Source organism: Seriola dumerili, unplaced genomic scaffold, assembly GCF_002260705.1.
Source record: "Seriola dumerili isolate Sdu_G_001 unplaced genomic scaffold, Sdu_1.0 BDQW01000273.1, whole genome shotgun sequence".
NCBI lineage: Eukaryota > Metazoa > Chordata > Actinopteri > Carangiformes > Carangidae > Seriola > Seriola dumerili.
The window spans coordinates 556,870-580,397 of NW_019174528.1; the positions used below are offsets into that span (position 1 = coordinate 556,870).

Sequence of the window (23,528 nt, forward strand, 5' to 3'; positions counted from 1 at the left end):
TCCTCCAGAAGTTTCCCAGTGCTGAAGCCTCACAGAGCCAAACTGCTTTAAGCAACATCAAAAATAAATCTGAAAAAGCAAAAATAATCTTTTTTTTTTATGTCTTTTTGTTTTTTTTTTTTAATCATTAGTGACGCTCTGTACGGGGAGGACAAAAAAAATAAAATAAAATAAAAAAAAACTCACAGCTGCCTGTTCAAAGATGCTACAATTCTGCTTTCAAACAGAGCCCGCCCCTCACAAAAGATAATTCTCACATTTTTATCATTATGAAACAAAGCTGTGCCGGGGAGGGGGGGGGAGGCAAAAAAATAAAAAATAAAAATAAAAAAATAAAATAAAAAGATATCGCTGCTGCTGCCAAAAGAAAACGGACATTTCTTCTGATTTTCGTCGTAGTTCAATTGAAGGGGAACGTGTCGTTTACAGAGCGAGCAGATTTCATGACATCGTTTCTTTTCTTGTTTTTTTATTTCTATAATTTGCTAAAAACAGTTTTGCGTTTCTAACGCAGCAGCAGCGATACAAACGACAACTGTCTAATATGCTTAAGAGCTCGGCGTTCAACCACTGGGCTGCAGAGTTTACATTGGCAACTGATACATTCACCAACTTCTATTCTGTCAGGATGGGGCTTAAGAAAAGAAAGTTTTACCTCAGGATTTGCAAAAAAAAGAAAGAAAAAAAGCTTGTTTTATAAACCTTATATTTCCACGTTAAGATGTGGGAGGAAAAGAAAGTGGCAGAAAATTCAAACTATTGTTTTGCACCAACTTCAACATAAACCCTGTGAATCTTCTTCTCCTGACACAATGAGACTCGCTCATCTGTCGCCAAGGAAACGGCAAATGTTGCGATCAAAGCTGTTTTGAAGCGTCGCAGGTTTTCATCACCAGCTCCAGAAGCTGATGGATTTTACAGTTTCACCAGCCAAATGTGATTTTTGTTACGTAAGAGAATCTTCAAACAACAGCGACTGTCTGCAGGCAAGTGTCCGCCGACAGCCGTCCGATTCCCATGGCGTCTGTGTGGTTGTAAGCTAACATCCATGACTCAGTACGAGGGCTCGTGTCTTCCCATTTTAACTCTGCTCATGTTTTATTCATAGTGAAAGGGAAAAACAGTCACGCAGTATTTAAATAAAGCTGCCCTTTTTTTATTGCAACGTTCACATTAAAAATAAACGTTCACATTCAGGATGTTTGAGGAGTTTAAGTTTGGACACACACACACACACACCCATACACACCTCTCAGCAGGAGTGTGTGTGGTGTGTGTGTGTGTGTGTGTGTGTGTTTGTCGTCCAGCAGAGACAGTATAATGTAACGTTTAAATAAAATCAGATTAATATTTAGTTCATCTGGTTTGTGCTCGTTCTCTGCTGCGTGACAGAAGACAGCAGACTCTGAATGAGTGAACATGGGAGGAATAAGGCACTTGAGTGACAACAGCAGTGAGTGGACAGAACGATGGCTGGTTTTAAGTGCACCATTGTAACATTAAAAACAGACCAACCCTGCTGCTGGTGATGAACACACTCCCCCAGGAAGACACTTCACCACAGCTCTGACGCTCATTCACACCCACGTCTAACAAACATATATATTAGGAGGAAAACATTATAGTCCCGACCGAGTTTGGTGCAAAACAAGAGTTTAACTTTCTCAGTTCATTTAAAAAAGAAAGAGGCAGCTCTCTGAGGAAAAGAAAGGAAATACTTAGAAATAAAAAACAGCCTTTACATCCATTTGTCAGGCTCTGAAAATGAGGAGGAGAAATGTGAAACTCAAGAGTTGCCTGAAGACTGTGCAAGCGCTGATGTCTGTGCAAAAGCCCGTTTTCCTAATGTCCTGCAGGGAGACAAGAGTCGACATTAGCAAGACGGAGGTTTGTAATGTAATGAAAAAGTCAAAGGCTCCATCCACACCACTACGTTTTCATTTAAAAAAAAATCTTTTCAAACTAAACCGATCTCCGTCCACACTAACACACATCACATGACCATCACCCACACCGAGCATGTGCGAGCTGCTGTAAACAGGAAGTAGATTGTCTCCTCTGAAGGAGGAGCAGCAGAGACAGTTGTAGCATTAAAACAGAGAATGTAAGTGAACAGCAGCTGCTAGCAAAGACAACAAGGTCAGTAACTCTGTCATTCATTATCATGTTGTATTCACCACTGGTAGTCCAGGCTGATGACAGCCAATCAGGAGAGACCGTGGGTGTGGCATCATTATTACAGAGGTCTCAGTTTCTGTCCAGACTACAACACAACCTACAGTTTTCAAAATAAAACCCCAGAGTTTTCAAAATAAAACAGGGCCAGCAGCCAGAAGTCTGTTTTCAGGGCTGGAAAACCCCGGAGTCGAGTAACAAAGGAAAACAGATGAATTTTAAAATGAAAACGTAGCAGTGTGGGCGGAGCCTAAAACTGATCTCAAAGTAAAGTCTCACCTGTTTAGGTGCTATCCTGTTGACGTCCTGGTTTCTCCTCCACCTCCTCCACGTCACAGTCAGCGCTGGATGAGTGGTATTCGGCCACGTAGAGGCTCTTGTCGATGCTGCCGGGAATGGGCTTGATGTCGGTCACCAGCTGATCTTCGATGGCCTTCAGGTTGAAGCGATCCTCTGACGTGATCAGGTTGATGGCCAAGCCCAGGTGACCGAACCTCCCTGAGAGAGAGAGACAGTGTGTAATATATTCATTTTATCTTTTTTATAACAGACAGAGTTCACACCGTGTCCGTCCTCATTTACAGCAGAATGAGTCGGTTCAGACGCTGCGTCCTGGAAAACATCCAACAGTCACAGTGAAAAGCAAACAGGCAGATGGAGCTCTACAGGAACACACACACACACACACACAATATTATAATATAATATAATGGATCAGTTCACAGTTTCAGTGACTAAACGAACCTGATCTTCCGATACGATGGAGGTAAGTCTCCGCGTTCTTGGGGAAGTCGAAGTTGATGACCACGTTGACAGCCTGGATGTCGATACCTCTGGTGAAGAGATCTACAGGAAGACAACGGGACATCACGTCAGTGCAACATCAACATTAAACAGGTGGTTTTGAAATGTTACAGGATACAACAGAAACTCACCTGTGCAGACGAGGTTTCTGCAGAGTCCATTCCTGAAGTCGTGGAACACACGGTTTCTGTATTCCTGAGAACAGCCAGAAACACACATGAGCCAACACTCATCCGAGAACATCCTCAGTCTCATTCTAGACTGTTAAAGACCAAACCCCTCACTATGAATTCAACACCACTGGTTCTTCATTGAGTAACATTTATATCCTCATGTAGTAATTACATCCTACAAAATAAGAGTTATCATCCACCTGTTTTAAAGCACATTGTAAATGTTTCCGTGTTTGAGGCCGAGGTAGAGAAATCACATGTACATGAAGCATTTGACTTGAATATTGAAGCTTCTGTTGAAGAGATGAAACCATGGGATGAGGCTGTAACTACCTCATATTCACACATGAAACAAACAAAGGCTTTATTTCCATCATGTCTGCTTCACTGTGTTTCCACTGTTCGAGGTCTCGCTGTCACTCTTCAATTAAAAACAGCTGGTTCAATTAACCAGCTGTTTATCTTAGCAACTCTTAATATTTACATAACTAATGGATGGAAATGTGTGTTAAGTCATTCTTTTGCTGATTTTGGCCAAATATGGTTCAAATATCTTCCATTTGTATTTGGGGAAAGTTGTTAAATATTTTCTCTCTTTTCTCAGAAACATAAATTTAACAAAGAGTTATTAAAAACATTTGGATGGAAACTCATAATTTTCGTCAAGTCGTTTGTATATAAACCAGATTCTCACAACTTGTAGACACAGTGATTATATTTACAACTTGCTGATCTAATATTTAGCTGAACCTAATTAATCTAAATCCTAGATACGTGAATGAGTCTGATAAACATTCAGCAACACATTTAATCTTATTGGCCACCTGAGAAAATAAAAACATCATACAAACAAAAAGTCAACATCTGTCTCACCTGCATCATCTTGGCGTGGATGTAGAAGCAGGAGTAACCCAGCTGAGTGATCTTCTTGGCCAACAGCTCCACCCTCTGAGTGGAGTTACAGAAGATGATTGACTGGTTGATCTGAAGCTGTGAGGGAGGGAGAGACACTGTTATGAGTCACTGCATCAACCTGATGAGCTGAAGTCTGTTCCTGAAAGAGGAAACTGAAGCAGGATGTCACAGAGTTTAAACCCCTTCAGACACTGGACAGAAAACACGGTGCGACAGGAAACTGGATTCTTCAACAAGTACAGATGGACAGTTTGAAATGCATGAACAGTGAACGTAGAGTTGGTCCGTTACCCTGGAGAACAGTGTGTTGAGACAGTGGACTTTCTGCCTCTCAGTGACGTAGGCGTAGAACTGAGTAATGCCCTTCAGAGTCAGCTCCTCCATCAGGTTTATCTCATAGGGTTTCTGAAGGTGCTTGGCCTGCAGCGAGGACACACACATGTGTTAGGGTTTAAAAAGTCACAGTGTCAAAATCAAATCCTGATGTAGGTGAAGACGCCACAGACACAGATCTGAGCTGCAGCGAGAGAACAGCTCGGTCTGCAGCGAGAGCCGAGCGGTGCCAAGTGGCCTCGAGCCATCGGGTCTGAAACGAGCGGCGTGGCAATTAGCCGACTGCTCACCATGAACTTTTGCACGCTGATGGGGAAGGTTGCAGAGTAGAGCAGGATCTGCCTGTTCTTGGCCAGGAAGCTGATGATGTCCTCGATGAGCACCACAAAGTCCTGAGACAGCAGCTTATCCGCCTGAGAGGAGACGGACACGGAGAACTCAACATGAAGCAGCGACGGCAGCGAACACTGACAAACTGTTAGAGACTGAAGATCATCAGATAAACTATTGATCACACTCAGGTTTCATTCTGTGATTGATGATTACCTCATCCATCACCATCATCTGGGCCCTATCCACCTTTGCCACTCCCTTCTTTATTAAGTCCAGGATCCTGCCAGGCGTGGCGATGACCACATGCACTGATGGAGGAAACACGAGGGAATTACACTTTTGTTTTTATCATCTGAATCTGAAAACTTATACAAACACATAATGTTGAATTATGAATCATAATGTTCTGGACGAGCTGAACCTCATAACCCAAAATCCAGACTGGGCTTTGTGGTATTGTAATATTTGTCCACTAAATGTACTAAAGTCCATGAAGTGGACTCTTACCGGTCTCGTCCAGGCGCATGATGTCATCTCGCAGGTTGGTGCCCCCGGTGGTGGCCATGACTTTGACTCCTCCCAGGTGTTTGCTGATCTGGATGCAGATCTGGCTCACCTGCAGCGCCAGCTCACGGGTGGGCACCATGACGATGGCTGAGGATCAACAAGGTACAGGAGAAATCACAGTTCAGATCTCAGAGGGAGAAGGGAACACCAGACGACTGAGGAGCGTAGATTAGAAATGTGATGAGAGGGTAGAAAAAGAAGAGGAGAGGAAACTAGGAAAAGGAGATAAAGGGAGAAAGCAAGAGCCAAGGACAGAAGAAGAGGCAAGTCAATCATGGAAATGATATAAAACTCCAGGCTCAGGCTCTCACCCTGTATGTGGTCCTTCTTCAGGTCTATCCTCTCCAGCAGTGGGATCAGATAAGCTCCACTTTTCCCCGTCCCATTTTTAGCCCGGGCCAGAATATCCCGTCCAGACAGGGCGATGGGAATGCTCTCCTCCTGCAACCAACCAAAGATCTCGTCTTTAGACTCAGTCTGTGACAACACAATGCCTAAACACATCATGGTCTTATATACACAACGATTCTACACTGTGTCGCTGACTTTACATTTTATTTCATCCTGGAAGCTGAAACTGTGTTTTACATGTTTGACCCTGTGAAGATAATAAGCACTAAACTGCAATAAATCTGGACTGAGTTATAATGAACCAAAAGAGTTCCAAACATTGAGTCTATAACCATGAAGCCTCCTGACAGGTTAGTGGTTCAGACATGTGACCACAAGGACTGTACAGTCATTAAAACTAGAATCAGCTCCTCCTCCTCTCAGACTAGTTCCAGGTCACTTCCTGTTTATCCAGACTCAGAGAAAATATGAACCATGTGTGTGAAATTTTGTCATAATTGCAATGAAGTCTGGAGTTATGGCTAAAAAAGTGTTTGTGGTCACAGTGACCTTTGACCTCTGACCACCAAAGTCTAATCAGTTCATCCTTGAGTCCTGGTGAATGTTTGTGCCACATCTGAAGAAGTTCAGTCAAGGTGTTTCTGAGATGTCCTGAGAACGAGACGGACAGACAGACAACCTGGAAACAAAATGGCCGCTCTGACCGCCGCCGGCACAGAGGAATAAAAAGCTATTCTCCAGAAAAGCTGCTGAGTGGATGATGATCATGTGAGGTTCTTCTGATCAATAAAGAAACACTGATAGAAATGAAGCGTACCTGGATGGGGGATGGTTTCTCCCAGCCCATCTCAAAGATGCCCATCAGGAGTTCTCGTTTGAGACAGTAATCTTCAAATTCATTCCCCTTGGTGGACGTCACATCCTGCAGCGGACAGAAGGGTCAGGATGAAAAGGTAGAAAAGAACTTACAGGTTAGAGTATGGTAAGAAACTGTTGTTCAATGGGACTCACTGAGGTTTTGACCCTGTTGTCTTTGGGAGGGAGCTTTAGGCTCTTTTTCCAGTCATCTCCAAACTTGATGCCTCCTCCGTCCTGGGGGGCGCCGCCTGCTTTCTGGAGAGCACCCAGAGCCTTCCCTTGAGTCGTGGGTGCTGGCTGGACTGAAGCTGGTTTGGTCTGTCCTGCTCTGAGCTGCCCGTTCTGCTTGTTCAGTCCCATGACGACTGGGCCGACGTTTTCTGTTCTGGCCGTTGCCATTTTTCCTGTTTTCCTTGCTTTTGTTGTTTTTTTTTCTTCAAAGTATTAGATTTTTGCCTCTTAGGTTTTTCTTTTTAAAAATTCTCTTCAAAAGTAAAAAAGTTTAATAAAGCATTAACAAACAATATTCTCTATTATTCTTAAGTCCAAAGCTTTAACAACAGAAGTGGATTGGTAGTATTTACATATACACATGTACGTGCAGTTCGGTCCCCTTCAACAACAGAGTGACTGACGTACAGGAACATCAAAAAAACACCTTTTTACACAAGAGCTCTTCAAAATGAAGAGAAATTTGCATTCATATGCATGAATATACTTGCCCACAATATAGAAAAATTATATGTGAACAAGTATCAAAGCGGTTTAAGTCCTGAAATAGAACAACTAAGGCAATCTGAACTTGGGGAATAGCTTCTTCAATTTAATCTGAGTTCAATACTTAAACTTCTGTTTCTAAATGGAACAATATTTCCTGTTTCCACTTCGAGTCCATCAGTTGCTCAATATCCCTGCCCTTGAAAAAAGGATGTCCAACTTTGTACAAGTCTTTCCCCAAAATCATATAGTCTGTAATGCTCTGTTTATTTCCACTGTGTGGGTGTCTGTTTCTCCACGTGTGAAAAGAAAATGGATCCTGAAAACACAAGTCATACGAGGGGTTATCTAGTCCAAAGCCAAACAGCTTTCCACCCCTGTCGAGTCCTCTGTGTGCGTCTCCTTCCTGCTCCAGGTGTTCGACCGTCTCTCTGTGGACACCTCAGGTCTTCAGGTCGCTGTGTGAAGTGTTTGAGTGTGGCCGTGATCAACCCGCTGCCTCCTCAAAGTCAGCCAACAACTCAAACTTGTCACCTGAAAGAAATCCAGCGAAGATTTGAAAACAGATCACAAGCAGCTGACGAATCTCCATCATTATAAATTAATCTGCCGTGTCTCGATTATTCAAACAACAAACCCGTAAAACTGAGAAGTTGAAAATGGAGGATTTCTGCTTAAGATCAATTTTGTGTCGCACAAATATTTTTTCCTTGTTTCCCATGTTGTTAACAACAACTCAGATTTACATTGAAGGGCTCATAAAATACAAATCAAGACCTTTAAAGACCTTTCTAATACATCATAGAATTTAATTAAAAACCTGTATCATGGTTAAAAAGGCCAGAGTGAAATGAAAGATGGAAAAACAGTATGGACAATATAGTCTAATACTATCATAGCCCATTTTTTCAGTAGTTCCTAACACTATAGAATAATAATAATTACCACCAATATAATTAATTCAATTGAATCTAGGTAAGCAGTAAAACAATGGATGAATTAACCACAAAAAAAATTTAATTCATCAAGTTCATTTAAATTTTTCCTAAAACTGACACGAGCTGATGAGCTTCTGTGGCAGCAGCAGTCCAAGTGTTTGAAACGCAGTATAAAACGACTGAACAGCTTCCTGAGGCTCAACCCGCTGTCTACCTGCCTCACTTTTAGTTTGAAAGATCCTCTGACAGCCAACAATCACACACAGAAACATATTATAACTAACATACTGTTTACAGCAGCCAGGAGACTAGATTTAAGACTTATGCCTTTCCTTAGGGAAGTAAAATCAGTTCTTTTCAAGACTTTCCAGCACACCGAGAACCAATGACATGAGCATTTTCAATACATTCAATACATCACTGTTTGTCCCTGTAACCTGTGGTGGGGTCGGTTTCAGCTCATTAGTGGGGAATTAAGCAACAATGACAACAAATGAGTTAACCGCAGCTTCGATGACAAACACTCTCCTGCAGGAGTTCAGAGCAGTGAAAGGCTTTAGCAGCTAATTCATTAAATGGATTGGTTTAGATTGCACAGGTGAAGCTGCCAGGTGTCAGCCTTCAGAGGCAGATTAAGAAGCACAGACTGATTTAACACGGCTGTCCTAGAGTGAAGGCTCTGAGTCTGCCTGAAACTAATTTCATAATCACAGCCAATATCTGTCCGGTGACAGTCTGAGTCTCTTCCATTCAAATAAACGTCAACTTACTTTTGGTTGCTGAGATTTCCCAAACAATTTATTTGCAAAACAGTTAACATTAATCATTTATAAAATATTCAACAATCTGTGTAGGTTCATTAGGTTTATCATTTTCCTTTGTAAATCTATAACATTTCGAGAGCTGCGTCTTTTAAGAATCAGCATTAGCGACTTTAGGCTAACGTTAACGCGAAACCAGTGTTAGCTTTAGGCTAACTAGCTGTTAAGCCGCTGCAACACTCGTATTTGACTTTAGATGAAGAGCAAGATTTTAATTTGAAAATTATATGCGTAAAAGTCAAACGACAATAATGATACATGTTGTTATCGTTGGTTATTTGTGAATTAATCTGTAACGTAATGCTATATAGCACGATCGCTAGCCTCAAGGCTAATTTAGCACAAACGTTAGCTAGCCTGCTCACAACAACTCTTATGTTTTTAACGGAAACCGGACGGTTCAAAGTCACGGAAAAACCTACCTTAGTTTGTCTGTTATTTTACAAGGGATATCCAGTTCGCGGCTGATCAGTTTCTTTCTTTGTAAGTCGCTCTAATAACTGAATTTTACTTGAAATAAATCGTCTCTATTGTGTTTCTTCTTCCTTTAAATCAACATGGTCGCCTTCTTCTTCGTCTTCTCTTCCTCGGCGTATCTCTGCTGTTTATCACAAGTGAGACTCCATGACGCCGCTGCCCCCTTCCGTCACACCGCGGCACTGCCATGTACATCGTTATACTGTCTACGCTACATTTCAAAGGATGAATGTATTTTCATGAATATATTCTCCATTAGTGGTTGAAACGTTGTCAGAATTATGCCGCTGGAGTAAAAGCACAGCAGCGACATGAATAAAGGAATGAATCATATTTGTATTACTGTGTCATTAATGTAACTTTACCATACCCAGCTCTCAAACTTATAAGACACCAAAATTCATTAGGTTTAGGTCTATATATAATATATTCACTGTAAAATTTGTTAGTCTTAAATATTATCATATATCAATCATATTAATTTCTGTCCATCATGAAAATCAATTAACAGTTTAAGTGCAGATTCATTCGACAAGTCTGAGCTACATTAGCTCCTCATGACTGACAACATTTAATACAGATTTCTACTGCGATGGATTATAGACTCTGTGAATAGATTTTCATATCATGAAGAAATAAATAGACAATAGATATGGAGTGGTGTGCAAAGCAGCTAGCTGTGATACAAGTGGGCTGAAACATGCAAAACCACAAGTATGATTCATCCAAAGGGAAAACAGATCAGAGTTCAGTCTGGGTTGTGTTGTGGGTTTATGTGATCTCAAAGTAAAGAACATTATTCACTAATCTTACTTTTTAATTTTATTCCACTTTTTAAAATTTTCACCAGGTCGCTGCAATGCTCCACACACACACACCTCACACACACCTCACAGTTCTCTCCCAGCACAGCCCCAGTCTGATCTGACAGACTCTGGGCCACTCCACTGGAGCAGCTGGGGGTGGCAGGCTTTGCTTAAGAGCTCCTCAGCTGTGGTAACCCTTTCCCACAACAAATATTCAAACCTGGCAACCTTGAGGTCTAAAAGCAACACAGATAAAAATACTGACTTAAAAAACACTAAACAACAGACTGATAAAATGAATCTGTCAAACAGCGTGAGGTTGTTCATGGTGATATTTTACTGTCATTGTTAAAAACATGATCCACAAACAGTCAAACAGTCAACAGCTACTTAACAAAGTCATAAATATGTTCCTCTTATAAAGAGTCAGTGTGTTGACATGAAATGGACAGCAGCTGCAGACAGAGTGGATCTGTCCTCTGCAGGAGGACGTCAGTGAGAGGACATGGTGGACTGGATCCAGTCAGAGAAGTGGCAGACCTGCAGAGACAGAAACACACAGCAGCCAGTGAAGTTTAGAAATTATAAACACAGAGAACACATTCAATACTTTAGCACTTACATAAAAGTAGTTGATGAAAAAGGTCAAAATGGCGTTTTTTCATTTGCATGCTTCGCTTTTAGAAACAGGAAAACACCTGAGGACGTCTAATGTTCATATAAACTGAGCTACTACGGCAACAACTACATGGTTCATTTTACAAAACACATCACAGACTGACAAAATCCTTCAGTGATGAGGTCAAATATTGGATTTTAAAGCAGCTCTGACTAAAATCTGATGAGCTTCACAAATGATCCTGATTTCTACAGACAAGAGCATCAAAACAAGATTAATTTTTGGATCTAGTAAAGTTATTCTCTGTCTTTGTATCGTGATATTAAGTCAAAAAAACTTAATTACTTAAAACAAAATGGTTAATTCACTGATTAAGTTCTTTGATGGATAATTTGCTGATTCCTCTCCAGTCTGGAGCGTGTTAGAGGAACTGACCTTGGCGTAGACTCCGGGACGATTCACCTCAGCACAGCCCCATCCCCAGGACACCACCCCCTGCAGCTCGCCGTTACACACCAGAGGACCCCCAGAGTCTCCCTGATGGACCAGACGGAAAATAATAAAGGTCTACACTTGTAACCACCGACGCTGAATGGATTAATTGAGAAATAATGGGACGATGAATTGATAACTTGACTAAATAACACAACAAAAAGTTTAGAAAAGCAGAATGTAAAACTTGTACAGAGACGAGATCAGTTCCAAAGTTATTTTGTCACGTGAAACTGAGTCAACAAGCTGAAATCTGTACAGACAAAACTAAAGTCTGATTGTGTGGTTTTGTGGTGTACCTGGCAGGAGTCCTTTCCTCCCTCCAGGAAGCCGGCACAGAACATGGCAGCGGTGATCCTGTCGGGGTAGGAGCGCTCACAGTCCTGCTGGGACAGGACGGGCAGGTCCAGGCAGTGAAGACACTTCAGACATCCGACTGTGTCACAACACAAAACCACAGAGACACATGAGACACCTGACAGCTGATCTTCTCCTGGCTCCTGCAGCCACTGGATTCACTTCACTGGCAGGAACTTACAGGGACTCTGAGTGGCCCCCCACCCTGACACCAGACACTGGGTCCCTGCAGGGGCACATCTGCTGGGCAGGGACACCGGCTGCACGTACTCATTAAGCTCCGCCGGCTCGGCCAGTTTGATCATCATGATGTCGTTGTTGATGGTGTAACGGTCGTACTCGGGGTGGCGGATGACGGCAGCAGCGGCGATGAACTGCTCGGGGCCGTCCTTGTAGCGAATGTGGTGCTCACCCAAACGCAGCTCAATGTTCTCATCCCTGGTGCATGATGGGAACAGAGCAGAGGTGAACACTCCTCTCTCGGCGGAGCTGGGTGCTGCGGGTCTAACTCTGACTTACTTATAGCAGTGAGCAGCACTGACCACCCAGCGGCTGTGGATCAGGGTTCCTCCGCAGAAGTGCCAGCCGTTGTTGAGCGACACCTGCCAGGGGACGGAGTGAGGTCTACACTCGTAACCACCCACGATCCTGTCGTCAAAGCTGAAGGCGGCTGAACAGGAAACAGACAGGAGAGGAAACAAGAGAAGAAACGAGGAGGAAAACTGTGAAATAAGACGACCACCTGCTCGTTATCTGCCAGTCTACTATAATAATAATGATAATAACTTTATTTATACAGCAACTTTTAAACAACACTGTGTAAGCACAGTATTATTTTATTTAGATTTATTTTAGTTTTATTTTATTTCTGCCTTTGTTAAGCAGGTTTTGAAAAGTGCTCTGTAAATAAAGATTATTATTATTATTATTATCAGAGTGAGGTCATTGTTTTTTGGCCTTTAATCTGCCTGTTAATTAGCAAAGGAAGTTACTGCGTAACTTTTTTTTTTTTTAAAGAAGCTCAAGAGAGGAAACATCTCTGAAAGCTGAGGTGATGGAAGTTTCTATAAAAAGCTTTTATCATTCTGAACTTTTGTTTTTACTTTGACTCAAACTCACCGTTAGTCGCCGCCAACAGGAGGAAGACGTGGAGCAACATCGTGTCTTTGGGCTCCTGCAGACACGGAGGCATCTCATTCAACTCTTCACATTTAAAGTTTGTGTGCGTTTGCTGCGGTCGACGTCACTGATGGTCAGCGCTGAGGAAGAACCAATAGAAGAAGAAGAAGGAGAAGGAGACGGAGCTGGTGCCAGAAAAATGACAAACACATCATGTACAGTATGGGAACACTGACAAGTGCTGCAAGAGCAAACAGTGTGAAGGTGGAGGCGGTTATCATCAGGGATGGGAAATGTCAAGCTGTGTTAAAAACGTCACATTCAGGTTATTCTGCTGTAACGTTTATAATGTTTTATAAATGTGTTGTAATAACCTGCAGAACAATCAGTCATCCACATATGACACAGACGCTTTAACAATGTTTCTACACAGCATGATTAAAGACACTATTTATGAAATGTCTGATTAAATTAAGAGTAAAACATAAGAGTCCACAGGGTCAGGAAGTTCGTCAGGACGCTGCACAGAACCGAAGAGGAAACACTGATGAGTCCCAGTTGACATCACGTCCCTCTCTAAGTCTGAACACTTCAATCAAAGGAAACATCAACACCAGGAATATTTGCAGCTTTGATTTAATAGACTTTAAGTTTAACAACACTGTGTTAAATATATATAATATTTATGAATTAATTTACATTAGAACAAGTTACTTTTACACCCACATCCACATCCTGCTGGTTAATACAAGGTGAAGGCCTCCTGATCAATATGTTGTAAACATGTGACAAACTGGAAAAAACAGATGATATATTTAATCTAACAATAATAATAATAATAATAATAATAATAATAATAATAATAATAATAACAATAATAATAACAATAATAATAACAATACTACAGTGCATCTGAAGTGTGTTTCCTGTACAAGTAAACCTCGATCCAAACACTTTAATCTGAAGGCACAACAGCTTCCTGTTACTGACAGGTCAGTGTGTGAGTCACTGTCAGGGCTGGTTATGGTGATTTTTAATGTCAGTCTGTGATATTTTCTATGTGCGTTTCATCTGCATCCTCAGTGTGTGAATCTTAGTAGAAAAATACAGATTATTTCCTTTTCTAATCATCATGTAGGATCATATTAGAGCTGGTACAAGAACATCGTTGTTGTGTGGCTTCCTCCATCTTTACAGTTTTGTTGCATCCTCTTAACTCTTGTTTCCTTTATTTAAACTTATTGCATCCGTCTCTCCACATTCTGTCAGTTCTCTCTTTCAGTCCCAAGAAGGACAGAAAGACCAGCCGGAGGGACGGGTACTATGGCCGTTTGTGAAGTGCAGACGTCGGGTTTTCTTGCTCAAAAATCTCCTTCATTCGCGCCACACACACTTCAGTGGCGACCACCGTCTCCTTGGCGAGCTGTGATAGGCTGAGGAAGCCGTGGGGCAGGTCCTCCACCACCGTCAGAGTCACCGGCTGACCCATGTCTCGCAGCTTCTTGGCAAACATCACAGAGTCGTCCAGCAAGGCGTCCAGAGCAGAGGCCTGAGTGGAGACATGGAGGACACGTACTGAAAACCACAAACAGAAAACTGATACTAGACCACCTCCTCGGGGTCGTATCCCTCCGCCACTCACACTAGTTCCAGGTCACTTCCTGTTTATCCAGAGTCATAAGATATAAAATATGAACCATTTGTGGGAAATTTTGTCTTAACTGCTGTGAAGTGAAGTCTTGAGTAACGGCTAAAAAGTGTTTTGTGAGGTCACACTGACCTTTGACCTTTAACCACCAAAAACTAATCACTGAGTCCGAGTGAATGTTTGTGATGAAAAAGTTCACTCAAGGCGTTAATGAGATACCGTGTCCACGAGAATGAGACGGACGACCTCAAAACAAAATGGCTGCTACTCAGACCGCTGCCGGCACGGAGGAATAAAAACAGGCTGGATTAGTGTGAGTGTGTGTGTGTGTGTGTGTGTTTGTGTATGTGTTTGTGTGTGTGTGTTTGTGTGTTTGTGTATGTGTGTGTGTGTAACTTTGGATGCTTTCGTCCAATTAATACTCATTTATTTTCATAAGTTATAAGACTTGTAATTTTCTGGTGGTAAAATAAAACAGGTGAAACCACATTACCACCACCCCCCCCCGTCTTACCACGATGTGGACGGGCGGCAGGCCTCTCAGCAGGTTGTTTGGAGCCAGCAGCGGTGACACAAACGGGTTCCTGATGATGGGACACGAGGTCGGGCGAATGAAAGCCAGACACTCGGAGCGCAGGGGCTCAAAGCCTTGTGGGTAAGCTCCGGGAGCCAGCGTGGAGGTGTGATTGGACGTCCTGTGGGTCTCGCCGCTCTGAGACCTCCTCTGTGGCGACGACAGGGAGCGTGCTCCACCTGAGCTCCGCATGGGGTCCAGGAAGGACTGGATCCAGTTGGAGGCTCCCTGGGTGAGATCGCTGAGCAGCAGAGCCGTGTCTCTGCCCAGAGCGCTCAGACTGCTGCTGCCCACCGCAGGCTGCACCGTGCACGAGTCTGTACCTGGGAGGGAGCGAGGTCAGACCAAGGGTTAATATCAACATCTTACATAACACGTGTGGTTTTCTGTTTCCTGTTCCAGTGACAGAAAGTGCTCGAGTTAAATGAGCTGTGACACACACACACACACACACACACACACACACACACACACACACACACACACACACTGTACGCCCACATACCTGCATAGGCGTTGATGCACTTAGCGAGAACACCTAGAGGCAACATTGGGTCGATGAGCGTGAGCAGGCGGGAGGGCGAGGCGTCGGTGGTGAGCAGGGTGGCGGGGTAGGCGGCCATGATGCCGTCGGGGACTCGGATGCCGCTGGACATGGCCTTCATGGACACAGTGATGCAGAGGTTTCCTCCGGCGCTGTCCCCCGCCAGACAGACCCGCTCCGCTGTGGAGCCTGTACATACAGAAGCATTAACATCTATTAACACTGATGATCATTATATGTTTAATATGTTAAAGAACGAAGAGATTTTAAAAGTTTGTTTGGTGGATGTTTTTATCTAAATCACTTCACATGATCATCAGCTGCTGAAACTATTAGATTTCCTGCTTTTCCAAGTGTTTCATTGGTGCAAACTGAAAGTCTTTGAATTCTGGACAAAACAATGAATGAAAATGTCACTTTGGGTATTTTTCGCAATTTTCTTATGTTTTACAGACAAACCAATAACTGAAAACTCCCTCAAAAGATAATTATTACCATTTAGCTTTTCATCCTGTTTCTATGTCTTTACATTTCTGCAGTGCTTGGGCATGTGAGTGGGCACATATGACACTTTCCATGTTCTGATAATGAACTGATAGTGTGTACACATCAGTACATGTCGTGCCCTCCTGCTGGAGCTGGTGCACTATGAAAGTGTATGTGCTCTGCAGCATTTGTTAAAGCCTGCAGACCTGCTCATGTGAATATATTAGTGTATACTGAACATGTTTGCTGCTCTCAGTGTGTTTATAGTTTTTTCTCTCTTAAGCTTCTTTTTACTAAGTAAAAAAAAAGAAGAAGAAAAGATAAACAGTAACTGACAGATTAATGGCCAAAAAATATTAAGAAATATTAACAGATTAATGAATAAAAATGTTATGAGTTCTCCTGATTGGTCTACTGGAGCCCAGTGTAGTGTGACCCTCACCCAGCAGGTGACAGTGGTTCAGTGCCCAGCAGTAGGCGTAGAAACACTCCTCCAGAGCTCGGGGAAACGGCGCCTCAGGTGACAGAGAGTAGTCGACGGAGAGGACGGGGACGTTCAGCTCCTTCGACCAGCTCCGAATGTAATTCTGGAAGATGAGAGTAACAGAATAAAAGATGTGTGATGAAGTTCAAAGCAACAGCTGCTTAATAAATGGTTTGTTGCTTTGTAAGACTGTAAGACTCTGCGGCCAGTCAAACAAAACGCCTTAAGTTAAGATCTTTCCTTGAAATAAAACAGTTGCATGAAACACCCTTAAGTCTTCTCCTTCCTTCCCTTCCTTAAAATGTTCACTGGAGTATTTAAGGTTTTAAGGTTTTCTCTTCAAACTTCAGAAATCCCTTGAAGTCAGTTAAATTGTTGCACAAAAGACCTTAGTGACCAAAGCAAATCAACGGTCTCCATGGAAACAGTAGAATTTTACTGCTGTAAAATCTCTTTCCCTGCTGTAATTTTGAGCAACATCCTTCAGTAACTCCCTCAGCTGACGAGAACCCGCCCCTGGTGATTAATACCATCAACTGTACGTCGTAGTATTAACCAGATGATTTAAATGTAGTAACTCCATCAGTCTGTTCTGTACCTCATGAGATCTGGACGTCTGAGCGACAAAACCTCCTCCGTGGAAGTGGATGAGCAGCCAGGGGGAGCGAGGCTGTTTCTGCACCCAGGGGAGATGAGACACGGAGATGGGAGGAGGGTCGGCTCGGGAGAAAGCCAGCAGCTCTTCACTGTCCTATAAAGTTAAAGGAGAAGCAATAAGGTGTTTTTCTACGTATATGTAATGTCTCTGACCTGCAGGACCCGCTTGTTTTATATTTGTTTATATTTTTATGTTTATTGTTATGAACCAAAACATCGAAGCTAATTCCTTTTATGTTTAAAACCGGCTTAAACCAGATTCTGATCCTGATTCTGACAGGAGACAAAAAGTCCATGCAATACAATTTCTTACAAATGTCCTATAAGTAATTCATCTGAATAAAGAATTATAATTATGAATTACTGAAATATTTTGTGGTTTGTTCACTTTCTTCTCTTTGTTTTTAAATATATTGTTTTCTTTTTTCATCTTTCATCTCTTCTGTCTGTTTTGAAAAGTGTCGTATAAATGAAGTTTGCTTTGTTTTGTTTGTTGATTACTTTAGGAGTATTTTAGATTTTTCCTGTAGATCCTCACCTGTCCTTCTCGAAGCTCGTAGGAGATCAGACGCATGTGGACCGGCCCGGGGCCCCAGTGGGCTATTGGAGGTGACACAGTGGCTGTTAGACTGGGGTCTGAGGCCAGAGGAAGGCGCAGTGTGACAGGAGGCACAGTCAGGGTGAAGTTCACCTGCACTTGGTTTGAGGCTATTCTGTTGAAGCCCTGACAGAGACAGTAAGGAGGGGAGAGAGGAGTGACACCACTGAAGAGCAGCTCCGGTAACATCAGAGTGATAGTGACAGTGTTTGACCCTGCTTACTGTTATAAGGCCGGACTCTGTGAGGTTCCAGAAGGACTTCCAGAACTGCAAATCCAGGTTCTGGGTGATGCGTTCAAACTCAGCGCCCCGCAGGTCAGGATCGATGACGTACTTCCCTGATGTGAGGAGAGAGAGAGCTGCCAAACCTGGAGGGGGAGGGAAACTTATTTTAAAGATGATCACATCTGAAAATATCAAAACAAGGACCTGAGAATAAAGAAGAACAAGACTCACCCAACCCAGACTGCTGCTTCCCATACGTCTCTCCATAGGAAACCATGCTGATGACAACGGTCTGGAGGAACGGACGGAGGGTCGGAGAGAACTGAAAGGAAAAAAGATCAGTAACATAAACTGTACCTACGTGAAAAGTGTTAACCGACTAATAATCTGAATCACAGTTCTTTAACATATCTGTTAAAACAAAGAAAGGTCGTGAGGAATAATTCACCTGAAAGCCCAGACAGCGGCCGTAGAAACAGGCCTTGTGCATGGAGCTGTACTCCTGCACCAACCTGCGGCTCAGCTCCCTGTCCTGTAGGGAGTACAGCTGGCCGCAGTCGTTGTCACTGATCAGCTGCTCGGCGAGGTGGAGGAGGGCGCGCAGCTGACACAGGGCGCTGCAGTACGCCTCCATCTCAGACGCGTTGTGCTCGGCCCTGAAGAAGGCACTGTTGTAGTTAGAGGCGATGTACCGGCCCTTATGAATGATGTGCAAGAGGCAGGAGTGTAAGACCTGAAACAAACAACAGGAGAGACAAAGAAACTGTGGATTTTACTGAAGATGAAGGGAAACGACATTTGATAGATTTGGATTCCTTCAGTGTCAGTGGTTCAGGGAATCAAACACATTCTAACCATTAAAAACACTAAATAAATCAGTTTCACATTTAAAGTCAGAGTCTGAGCGACGCTGTACGGAGGACAGAGACTCAGGGAAGAGCTGGAGCTGAGACTGATGCTAACCTTTGTTCTGTTGACTGTTTCTCTGATCACTCATGAACCAGACATTCAGCAGGTTTTTACCAGCAGCTGAATGATCCACAGAGGTTTCCTCCACTCCACAACAAACACACCAGGGGATTAACACCAGGAGAAACATCCACAAAGCAGCTGCAGCTGAGCAGCTTGTTTCTCTGATAAAGATCCAAACGTCCGACGACTAAAATCATCTGCTTCAAATAACGAGCCGGAAACCACCGAGGTGGAAAAAGTGTCTGTGGCTTAAAACTAGATAATAAGTCAATGCTGAGCTTCTGTCAGACAAACACACTGACACATGATCATAGAGGATGTGATGTCATCAACAGGCGACCAATGAAACGTTACCATGATAAAAAATCACAGATTTCTCTGGTTTTTGAATTGATGGAAACATTTGTGATGATGTAAGAACACGACTCGACAACATATAGAACAGAGGTCCAATTGTTTTTAGACATTTTAATGTGGAAAAGTTGCAGATTATAACTATAACTACACAAATCTAATGTTTGATGATTAAATTTAACCTGTCATTGTTGACAACCTACAAACTACACTCAAACAGCAACTATGCTTACTTGAGTTTTGTTTACTTACACAAAACTTGTAAGAATCAATAACAGGTCACATAACACAGCACAGTCCAGCAGTGAGTCATACCTTGACCAGGGTGCGGTATCCATTCCCCGGCGTTTGTGCGTCGAAGTCATAGTGGTGATAAATGGCGGTGAAGCTGGCGACCACGGGCTCCAGAGCTCGACCGTGCTCCTGAATCTGTCTCAGACATGTGATCAGGCGCTCGGCAACAGTGCCGTACGGCAAGTCAGAAGACTCAGAAGGCCCACACAGAATAGAGATGTTGTCTTCACACACGGTCTCCAAGGTTGAAAACACAACCTTGTAATCCATATCTGAGGCTGCAGGAGAGAGAGACAGATGAGATGCTTTCTTTAGCCTCCTTTATATCTGCCTCTGTAGCCACTGACACAGCAGACATGTGATGAACATCCTGAAGAACAGGCACCATCACCCTCAGGGTAAACACACGCATCATGATGATCTCATCTGCTGCAACACAACTCAATGTGTTGGTCGTTGTACTCATGTTATCTCCTTGGTCAAGGGTTGAAGTTCCACAACAGCCTGAGGACAGAACTTTAAAACTGGGTTGTCATGTGATCATTTGAATGTGTCCAGATGCAAAAAGACACAAAGATGAGAGTAAGATGAGTTGATTTGTTTACTCAAACATAACAATCATATCTGCTGTTTGATTGATTGAAAATATTGAAAACTTGTATATTGATAGTCTGTTCTCTTTGTTGATAACTGACAAAGACTGAAAAGGAGATTCACATTCACAAACTGACAAGAAAATTAAGGAGCTAACAGCTACGTGCTAAAAAGAGAACCAAGCCTATAAGATATAAGAAATGAATATGAGCAAAATATCCTGTTACTTTAATGACAGTTCAGCTGAAAGTGATCAGCTGTTACCCACATCACACAAAACCCCAGAGGTCCGACTGCAGGTTTCTATAATGTAGATGTTACCAGTCCACGATGTGACTGTGTCTTTCTAAAGTCGAGCATTACATGTTATTTATGGTATTTTTATCCCAGTTCAGACTTTGCCGAGACTTTCTCTTTCTCTCTTTATCTGTTAAAGTCTGTTTGATGAATTGGCAAGAAGAGCAATACAGTGTATTGGCTGATATTATCTTATCACAAATATATTGTTATTAGCAAGTATTCTATCTGTGGCTAAGTAGTAAGAATTGCACTACAGAAATGCCAACAATGATGCGTTTGAGGTCATTTAGAAGAAGTGTCCATTAAACAGTTTGTCTGCCAGGAAAACACTGTTTATTTTTCAAATGTGAAATGTCCCGCTCACAAAACATCTGGGTCACAATTATTCAAAAAGAAAATATATATTTTTAAGAATTTGTAATAATAATAATAATAATAATAATAAGTTGTTCATGTGAACATTATGTTCATACACTTTGGATAAAAGCGTCTGACAAATGATTCCATGTAAATGTAAATGTAAATGAATAAACAGGACATATACTGAGCATGCAGTGTCCACTTAACTGACATTAGTCAAACTGTCCTACATGCATTATCCTGCTCCATTAAAGCCACCATGCAACACTAGAAATGTTGTGCAGTGTCAGTTTGGCTGTAATGATATAAAAGAGGAAAATCTCTCCAGTGCCAACAGCAGCTGTCAGCGCACACAGCCTGCAGCACAAAGTGAAATCAGGACACTGTTGTGACAGTGTTCATTAACACTGGAGGCTTTATCACAGTGTTGACACATGCTTGTTTGTGCTTTTCTATTTCAGTGTCTCAATGTGCAGACTTTTAGGCTTCTGACAACAGCAATATGCCACACTAGATGTTCTCTGTGCATTACAGGGATACTCACATTTTCATGCCACAAGGCCTCAGTATTCAACTGTGTTTCACCACAGACAGGGCAGCGGCCTGGATTAAACTTCAGACTGCAACAAATTACAAACAACAACAAAATCTGTTTAGTTATTAAATCCAGACAGAATTATCCACACTGACAAAAACTCAATAAAATCCATTAATTCGCAGAAACGGGACTGAGGTTCAGAGTCCTCAACACTGACAGATGAACTGTCCTGGGGTTATTTTTGTGATTATTATTAGATGTAGAGCTGTGTAACTGTACTGTGACTGCTGAGGTTAAAATTGATCAAACAGTTAGCCTTAAAATCTTTCAATGTATTTCTCTTTTGTCTTGTGTTTCTTGAAGTTTTGTCTAATTTCTATGTATTTTATTTAAATTCAAATTTATTTTCTTTTAATTGATTTCATTGTTTTTAAATATGGCCAAAGTATGAGCCAGATTTATTTTGCTACCTGGGGAAGCTGTTCTATGCGCAAAGGATGTTAATGACATCCTAATAAAAACTAATGTATCTATGGCAACAGCTCTGTAACGTCATACCTTCATGACGTGTTTGTACAACAGCCTTCAGTCAGTGAGTGCCAGTGAGTGTGGCGTCAGGTCCAACTGAATCTCACCACCGAAGTAAAAAGCCTCTGACTGATAAACCGCTCCAGCAGATCAAACAGCTGACAGTGACGTCGGCCTGTCAGCGGGCTCGGCTGCGTCCTTGCCCAACACTGGCAGACATCAGCCTCAGAGACCAGCCTCTCTCTCCCGCTGCCAAAACGCCTCCACTCGGGTTTGGAGCTTTCCCGGGCGATGTTAGCTAGTCTCCATACCGTCAACCCCCCCCCCCCCCCCCCCCCCCCCCCCCCCCGACAAAATGCTGACGTGGTCGTTAGCACAGCTGTAGCTAGCGACGAGCAGTTGTTTGATACCGGTGACAACTTCACCCGTAACACCAAGTTTGGGGAATTTAAACACCGGCCGCTCTGTTGCTTCCTGGTTAAAAACAACGTCGAAATACAATGACGTAGTTTCATATTCGTCACAAACGTTCAGCGCCGCATTAAAACCAAACACGGCAGGTATACAAGTGTAGATATATGACTTCGTAGTGTTTTAAACAGACTTTACTCACCGATCTGCATCTTCTTCCTCTGTCGGTTTCTGTCAGCGCGCCCGCAGAATGCTGGGTAACGTCACGTGTTGTGTCGAAGTCTGTTTCCCTGACGATGTGATGTGATGTGTGTTTCTACCTCACCTCAAACTAACCTCATCCTATCGCATGTGCGGAGCCACAGCATCAGGTAGGAACCATACACATTAACGTACAATTCACATCCTGCTCCTCAGGCGCCATTATTCAATTTGAAACAAAAAGTGGATGTTACACTAAAGTGCCAAGGTTAGCCTGCGGTAAGACCCCCCCCCCATTCCCCTCCTGACCACTACATGGTTGTGGCCTCACTAATCTTTTAATAGCATCAAAATTACTTCACTGATGGGAGAAAATCAAAATTAATGTTTTTTAAGTAAAACCTTTTTGTAACGTGAGGAAGTGTTAGAGTTGGATTTTCGATGGAAGACGCCCCCTTTGATTTGGGGTAAGAAGCCGGATGCACATCAATGATTTTGAATCCTTTAGCCTTACTGATTTTAGATTTCTGAGAAAATACGTTCACTATCATTTATCGCTATCTAACCAGTGGCAAGAAATGCATTATCATCTCTGCTGAGTAGCTGAGTTTACGATAATAACATTATAGCTAGCAACATTAGCTTGCTATAGCACTAGCTTGCTAGCTTTAATTCTTCGCTAGTCTAGGCTAACCCTTACAAGCTGTTCGGGTCAAATTGTAAAGTAGACAGCAGTAAAAAATACCATAAATGTATTTTAGCCAGAAATTTGATGACTTTTCCTAAAGTGATCCAAAATACACCAAAATGAAAATATTATAATATTTTATACTTTTGTTCAGGTGCTGTGAATGTTTGTACATTGAGGCTGTTCAGGTCAAATCTGAGCCGTATCTATTGAAGT

General features: G+C 42.5%; 3 protein-coding genes across 3 annotated transcripts; all 3 read right to left on the minus strand.

The window, feature by feature from the left end:
- Positions 1-1,323: 1,323 nt before the first annotated feature.
- Positions 1,324-9,544, minus strand: LOC111230535 (probable ATP-dependent RNA helicase ddx6). The gene is made up of 13 exons (XM_022757293.1): positions 9,408-9,544; positions 6,663-7,760; positions 6,469-6,573; positions 5,612-5,741; positions 5,241-5,387; positions 4,947-5,041; positions 4,691-4,813; positions 4,359-4,487; positions 4,026-4,142; positions 3,111-3,174; positions 2,920-3,021; positions 2,455-2,673; positions 1,324-1,850 (listed from the first exon to the last, which is right to left on the minus strand). Exons 2-12 carry the CDS (start codon positions 6,906-6,908, stop codon positions 2,459-2,461), a joined length of 1,473 nt encoding a protein of 490 aa, XP_022613014.1. The 5' UTR covers positions 6,909-7,760; positions 9,408-9,544; the 3' UTR covers positions 1,324-1,850; positions 2,455-2,458.
- A 1,051-nt stretch (positions 9,545-10,595) lies between these two features.
- Positions 10,596-12,946, minus strand: LOC111230515 (trypsin-2-like). The gene is made up of 6 exons (XM_022757274.1): positions 12,856-12,946; positions 12,256-12,406; positions 11,918-12,174; positions 11,679-11,815; positions 11,323-11,424; positions 10,596-10,808 (listed from the first exon to the last, which is right to left on the minus strand). The coding sequence occupies exons 1-6, from the start codon at positions 12,926-12,928 to the stop codon at positions 10,761-10,763; spliced, it is 768 nt and encodes a 255-aa protein (XP_022612995.1). The 5' UTR covers positions 12,929-12,946; the 3' UTR covers positions 10,596-10,760.
- A 487-nt stretch (positions 12,947-13,433) lies between these two features.
- On the minus strand, positions 13,434-22,735 carry LOC111230513 (hormone-sensitive lipase-like). The gene is made up of 12 exons (XM_022757270.1): positions 22,626-22,735; positions 21,491-21,566; positions 19,714-19,970; positions 18,521-18,805; positions 18,304-18,394; positions 18,070-18,215; positions 17,787-17,972; positions 17,190-17,342; positions 16,550-16,694; positions 15,583-15,810; positions 15,018-15,400; positions 13,434-14,404 (listed from the first exon to the last, which is right to left on the minus strand). The coding sequence occupies exons 3-12, from the start codon at positions 19,960-19,962 to the stop codon at positions 14,177-14,179; spliced, it is 2,094 nt and encodes a 697-aa protein (XP_022612991.1). The 5' UTR covers positions 19,963-19,970; positions 21,491-21,566; positions 22,626-22,735; the 3' UTR covers positions 13,434-14,176.
- Positions 22,736-23,528: the final 793 nt, after the last annotated feature.